The sequence below is a fragment of the Gracilinanus agilis genome, chromosome 4 (assembly GCF_016433145.1).
Source record: "Gracilinanus agilis isolate LMUSP501 chromosome 4, AgileGrace, whole genome shotgun sequence".
Taxonomy (NCBI): domain Eukaryota; kingdom Metazoa; phylum Chordata; class Mammalia; order Didelphimorphia; family Didelphidae; genus Gracilinanus; species Gracilinanus agilis.
In genome coordinates, this window is record NC_058133.1 from 379915679 (window position 1) to 379921678 (window position 6000).

The following is a 6000-nucleotide window of genomic DNA, read 5'->3' on the forward strand; positions in this document are numbered from 1 at the left end:
CTTATGTGTGCATACATACATACATTCAATTAGCAAGCATTTATTTATTATGTATAGGTATTGTGTTAGGTGGAAGGAACACCATTACAAAAATGAAAAAAAAATCTTGCTCTCAAGGACTTTACATTCTACAGAGGGAGGAAATATATATTTGTAAGCATATGAAAAGTAAATACAAGGTAATGTTGCTGTGGAAGCCTTAAGAGCTAGGAGATTGGGAAAGGTCTCAAAAAAGAGCACTTGAACTGACCTATGAAGGTAAATAGGGTTTCTAGGAATCAGAAATGAAGGGGAATGCATTCCAGCTATGGGGGACAACCTGCAGAGGCACTGAGATAGAAGATGAAATGTTGTGCTTGCAGAAGAGCAAAAAAAGCCAGTTAGAAAGGATAAAAAAAAATAAGAAGTAATGTTTAAGATGCCTGGAAAGGTAAGTTGGAAGCAGGCTGTGGAGAGGACAAGCAGAGATGGTTGTATTTGGTCCTAGAAGGGAAGTCACTGGAGTTTATTACTCTGGGGAGGTAAAATGGTCAATCTTTAGGAATATCCTATTGAGAGCTATGTGAAGAATGGATTGGAAAAGTGGGAAGAAACTTGAGCAAGGAAGACCAAGTAAGAGGTTATTACTATAATAAAGACCTAAACTGATATAGTGACCACATGACTGGAAAAAAGAAGGCAGATCTGATATGATGTGGAGGTGGAATTTGGAACTTTGGAATTGACTGTGAGAGTAGAGAATGGAGGATGACACCAAGGTTTTGGTCCTGGGTTACTGGAAGCATGATGGTGCCCGTGATAAAAAAAGGAAGTTCAGAAGAGATGTGATTTCTGGTGGGAAGATAATTGCTCTCTATTATCATGAAACACTATTTATTCAACTGTGCCTCAATGAACCTAAGAGGTAAGCCACAGCACTTGTCTGGTAAGCATTAGGTACCCAAACGTTCAGCCTTTGGTCACCAGTAACCTATCTATAATCAGAGCCCCTTGCCATCAGAAAGTGGTCTAGGATCAGATACTCATATAACTAGGTGTGAGCAAAAGCATAATACATCATCCTCTAACATCTCGTAATCCAAGCCTCCAAAGAATAATGTAAGGATAAATCTGTTTTTAATCTTTTGTCAGCTTAAATAGTAGAATCATGTTTATGGAGTGTGGTACATGTGTGTCCTATGAAGTTGTTGAACTGAAATAAGCACTTTAACTCTTTGTTTAAATGGAAACATCAACCGGATTTTTTAAAAAAGCTTTAAAAGAAAACTGGATTTATACACAGTATTTTCATCTATAGATCCATCGTGTTTAGTGAAAAAGATTTTCAAAAGGGTTAAATGTTGAAAGATACTTTGAAAGGAGCTGTATAAATATTAAGTATTTTTTCATGATTTTTTCAGCTGGAAAATTAATCATTGCACCTCTGATCCTGGTTTTGGGACTGGCACTTGGGGCCATAGCCGTTGTAATAGGTAAGGTTATTTTCTTTCTCAGTTACATGTTTTTGAGATGAAAACATGAGAACAAATAGAGTAACAGTAATTGCTTATTATGACCCATGCATATTTCTCTTAACTATTTGAAAGAATTGACCTTGTTATAGCAGTAGAAAAGTTAATATTAGGGAAAATAGTCACCTCAAAATTTTAAGAAGCAATAGCTATAGAGTCCCAACTCTGATACCAGTTTTCTGACCTTGGACAAAAAGTACTTCATCTCTCTAAACCACAGTTTCCCTATCTATTATATTGGAATAATCCTACCTATGTTAATTAAACAAATGACAATTTTAAAGGAAGGCTCTTTGTAGACTTTTAAAATAGTATGTAAACAAAAGCTCCTATTAATTATAATTACAAAGTTCAAGATTAGAGGAAGTGTGGCATAATGAATTGAAAGTTGGTCTCAAAGGGCATAAAGATCTGAGTTCAAGTTCTATCTTGAACACATCCTAGCTTTATGACCTTGTTCAAGTCACTTACCTTCTCAGTAACTCCAGGCAACCATATGAAAGTGCCATTTGCAGAAATGACCATGTGTATTTGTAGAAATTCCTTACTAAGAGTTCTCTACAACAATGAAATTATAGGTTTGATTTTTTTAATAGTTCAAGATAGCATACTTTAGTACTTAAAAAAAAACTTTGCAAGTTCATTACAGTGTACTTGTTGTGACTTTGCCATACCTTAATAGGATGTTCTCTTGAGTTATTGTGTTAAAAATCATAATCTACTGGCAAGCCTTATGGAGATGGGCTTTTCTGTAACTGGCAAGTCCCAAAATGAGAGCTGCCTCCTCTGGAATAGCCTAAGAGGACTAGGGCTATATCCACATCATCATTAGATGTCAGAGTATGACTCCAATGTTGGCAGGAGATTTACTTCAATAAATGTTATTATCAGAAATGATCCTTCTTTCTCTTTTTCATAACATAGGCTTAATAGTTTGAAATTTTTGTTTTTTGACTAGCTTTGATTTTCTAGTCGTCTTTACTTCAGCTAAAAGTGACCTATTTAAAAATAGTATTTAACATGAAAATAGTCACAGTGAGGAATAAATGTATGTAAAATCTGTCTGTATTATTTGTTATTGGAAGAAAATAAAATTCATTGAAATATTTAACCACGGAAATTTATTTGTATTAAACTTTTGAAGTTTCAGCTTATTATATATGTAAAGAGTCAAATATCTTCATTTGACTTAAATAAAAAATCATCAAAACAGAATTATTAAAAGGAAAAAACCTGGTATAAAGTTGTGTCCATCTAGTCTAAGAAAATGAATAGCACATGATATGAAATAGCAAATACCTTCCCTAAAACCACACCCTTTTAAAGCGAACATAGTCTTTAACAGTTTGTGTAGGAAGGCTTCTTTGGTCCTCTCACAAATTATAAGAAATTTTCAATGACTTCGGAGAATAATTTTTGAACAGCATCTATACAGGATAACTTATCATAGTCTGTAAATAAAAAAATTAACTTTTGGATATAAATTGCATCTTTATCTAATACATATTGGGGGATTTTTTTCCAGGTTTATTTGTATTTCCCATCTATTGCCTTTGTAAAAAGCAAAGAAAAAGATCACGGACAGGTATGCCCTGGTGAAAATCAAACTTTTTTCATCTGCACTGATCTGAACCCTGTTGAAGGTTTTACAAAATGGTGCAACGAAGAACACGGGCATCCATATGCAAGTCATCCTGAAAACTGAGAGGGACTTCTTGCCATCTCTTCTCCTCTTGGTTCACTGCTGCAGGCCAGAATGCCTCCTTGCTGTGGTGCACTCCAAAAATGGTAGCCTACTCTTTTCCTCCTTTCTGATTGCTGCTTTAAAAAAAAATTAAGGAGTTGCTCTCCAGGTTACTTTCATAGACTTCTGTATTTGAACTGTAACCCTTCCTATTGTCCTATTAAAAAAGCATTTTAGGTAACAATATGCAGCTTATCTGTATAGGATTTTCATGAGAAACAGTTGATGGTAGTTTAAACTGTCTTTGTGTCCTGAACCTCCTGTTCATCTTTTGGGACATCCTCTGAATCATTCACATCCTATGTCTACCATTCATCAAAATCAAATTTCAAAAGAAAGAGGCTCATCATATCCACTTGTTTCTACCTATGGACCAAGCAGTGTAATTCAGCCATTTGGCAGGGGTTGCAGTTGCCAAAAATCTCAGTGCCTAAAAGGGAACTAATAAAAACCAATTAATGAGAAGAAGCATGTGGTGTAGTGAAAACATTGTGTAGGTGTGTAAGTATGTATGGATTAGAGTTGGACCCAATAACCCAGTAGTTGTCTAGTCATACAATATTCTTCCATATTCTCGTAGGTCTGTTTCAGATTGAGCTTAGGTCCTCTGCTGTCTCAAAACACACAAAGGTCAATGTGGAAGATATCCAAGAAATTTCTATTTAAAAAAAAAAACAGGCAATGTTATTTAGTAAAGTATCAAATTTTGTGGGCCAACAGAATGGATATAATGGTCTCAGAAGCTGAGTCTGGGAAGAATGCTCCTTCTTTTCCTTCTGGTGCATCCTTTACTATTCATAGAACAATATGGATTTCCATGAAAATGCATGAGGATTTCATTAGTCAACCCAAAGAATAGGTTTTGTTTGAAATGAAAACTGTTTAAATATATAAATCCTTTGCAGAATGAGAAAGATTTTAAATTGTGATCATAAAGAATTATATGTAAGGTTAAAGTTCTGTATTATTTTCTTTCCCTTAATGTTTTGATCATGGACTTTTCACAAAAACAAGCTTTGTTTTCACATTTAAATCTCATGCTTGCCACTGCTCAGTTTTGTTATTTGATTGGTGATCTTTTTAAGGAAGGGGCTCACTAAAAATAAGGCTCTTCTGATCATGATAATATACTTTTTAAAAAACAAACAAACCCAAATCTGCTGCTAAAAAAGAAAATGGAGAAAATAAATGAAGGAAATATTTCTACAAGTTTTTCAGAACTCCGGTTTCTTCAAGAATAAGGAGACAAATAGATTAATATTTGCCTATCCTTGTCATAATCATGAAAGTTCACCAGCAGAGTGGACAAAATGGAGCCCAAGAAGTTTGAATTCTTCATAATTGCATCCACTGTTTTAAATGAGCTTTAAAGTTGTATTATTTAAATGATCAGCATTGATTCCTTTGTGAAAGACTTGATATCCGTACATATAACTGCTCTTCATTGGATTCCAGATAATAGCAAAAGTGTCATTTTTTTGTTTAAATGTGGTAGAGTAGTTTACTAGTTATAGTTCTGAGCAGTTTGCTTTCTTTCTTTCTCACTTAATGCACTGTACAAACGTAATAGAATTCCTGGAGAAATTATCCATTTCAAAGTAAAGCTGTGCTCTCCCTTAATAGTTCTGGAAAATTATCTTTTGAAAGAGTAACTTCATACAAGAAAAGTAGTACTATTGTTTCAAATAGTACCAAGTTTGAAAGCATGAGACTTTCCACATAAAACCCCTGTATTTATATGTCTTTAAACTTGTTGTATCTTTGCAATGCATATTTTCCTGACTTGGGCCTTTGTTTTTATAATTTATGTATATAAGCATTTGCCCTAAATCTTGTATGTGTGCATATGTGAATGTGCATATGTATGTTATACATATATATGTTTATGTGAAATCTTTTATGGTTGCACACATATATTGACTAGGTGAATAGTGTATGTCTGGTCCTAGATAATCTATTTTCTTAGGTCCATCATAACGGTTGTATATGGCTTACTCAGGGATTTGTATTCCTTCCTTTAAATAACTTATCTTTTGGGAGGGGGGGTATTTTTATATTATTTAGAAAACTTTCCAACTTCTGGATGATAGAGTTGGTGTCTGATATGAAGTCAGCAAAGGCTTTAGTACTTTGAATTGTTTCTGCATTTGGTTGCACAGGATTTCCATTATTCTGTTTTATTGATTTTTTAAAAGTTAACTTATACATTTTTCACAGCAAGTAATTGATATACCTACCCTTTTCCTTCAAGTAGCTTGAAGTAATAATTTCTGAAGTTCTGGTGGTAGCACGATGAAGATCTTAAGAAAAGAGAATAGAATGAAAATAATTTTTAACTTTAGTGCCATCATTAAGGGTAATACCCTATCTGTAACTTGTGTGAATTATAATTTTTCAAGAAATCCACTGTTAGAAAAAAAGTAGCATGTTTACAAAATATGTTTTGTAGGGTTTTTTTTAGTGTAATCAAGTAGAGGAAAATAATTTGACTTCTACCTTGTATTTAGTTGTGACAATTTATTTCATATCTAAAGACATTTGCAAAAAAATTAAATAATCATCATAAGTTCTGCATATCATGTACTTTTCTATCATTTTCCTTTAAAGAAATTGAAAAGGCTTTGTCCAAAAGAAGGTGATAATTGGGGGGGGGTATTTTTGATGATTCAGTGCTTATTTCCCATATATATTTATATGCTTATTCAAATTGGATACCTTGCCAAAATAAAAGTGCTAGAAAATAAT

The 6000-nt window shown here is 33.5% G+C and overlaps 1 protein-coding gene across 1 annotated transcript in view; it reads left to right on the forward strand.

Moving 5' to 3' along the window:
- The window catches only part of RNF217 (ring finger protein 217), a 149651-nt gene extending 146215 nt beyond the window's left edge, over nucleotides 1–3436 (forward strand). Inside the window, exons 5-6 of the mRNA XM_044676906.1 lie at nucleotides 1401–1472; nucleotides 3037–3436. Coding sequence (XP_044532841.1) covers nucleotides 1401–1472; nucleotides 3037–3110 — 146 coding nt within the window. The 3' untranslated portion in view covers nucleotides 3111–3436. The remainder of the gene's footprint in view (nucleotides 1–1400; nucleotides 1473–3036) is intronic.
- The last annotated feature ends 2564 nt before the right edge of the window (nucleotides 3437–6000 follow it).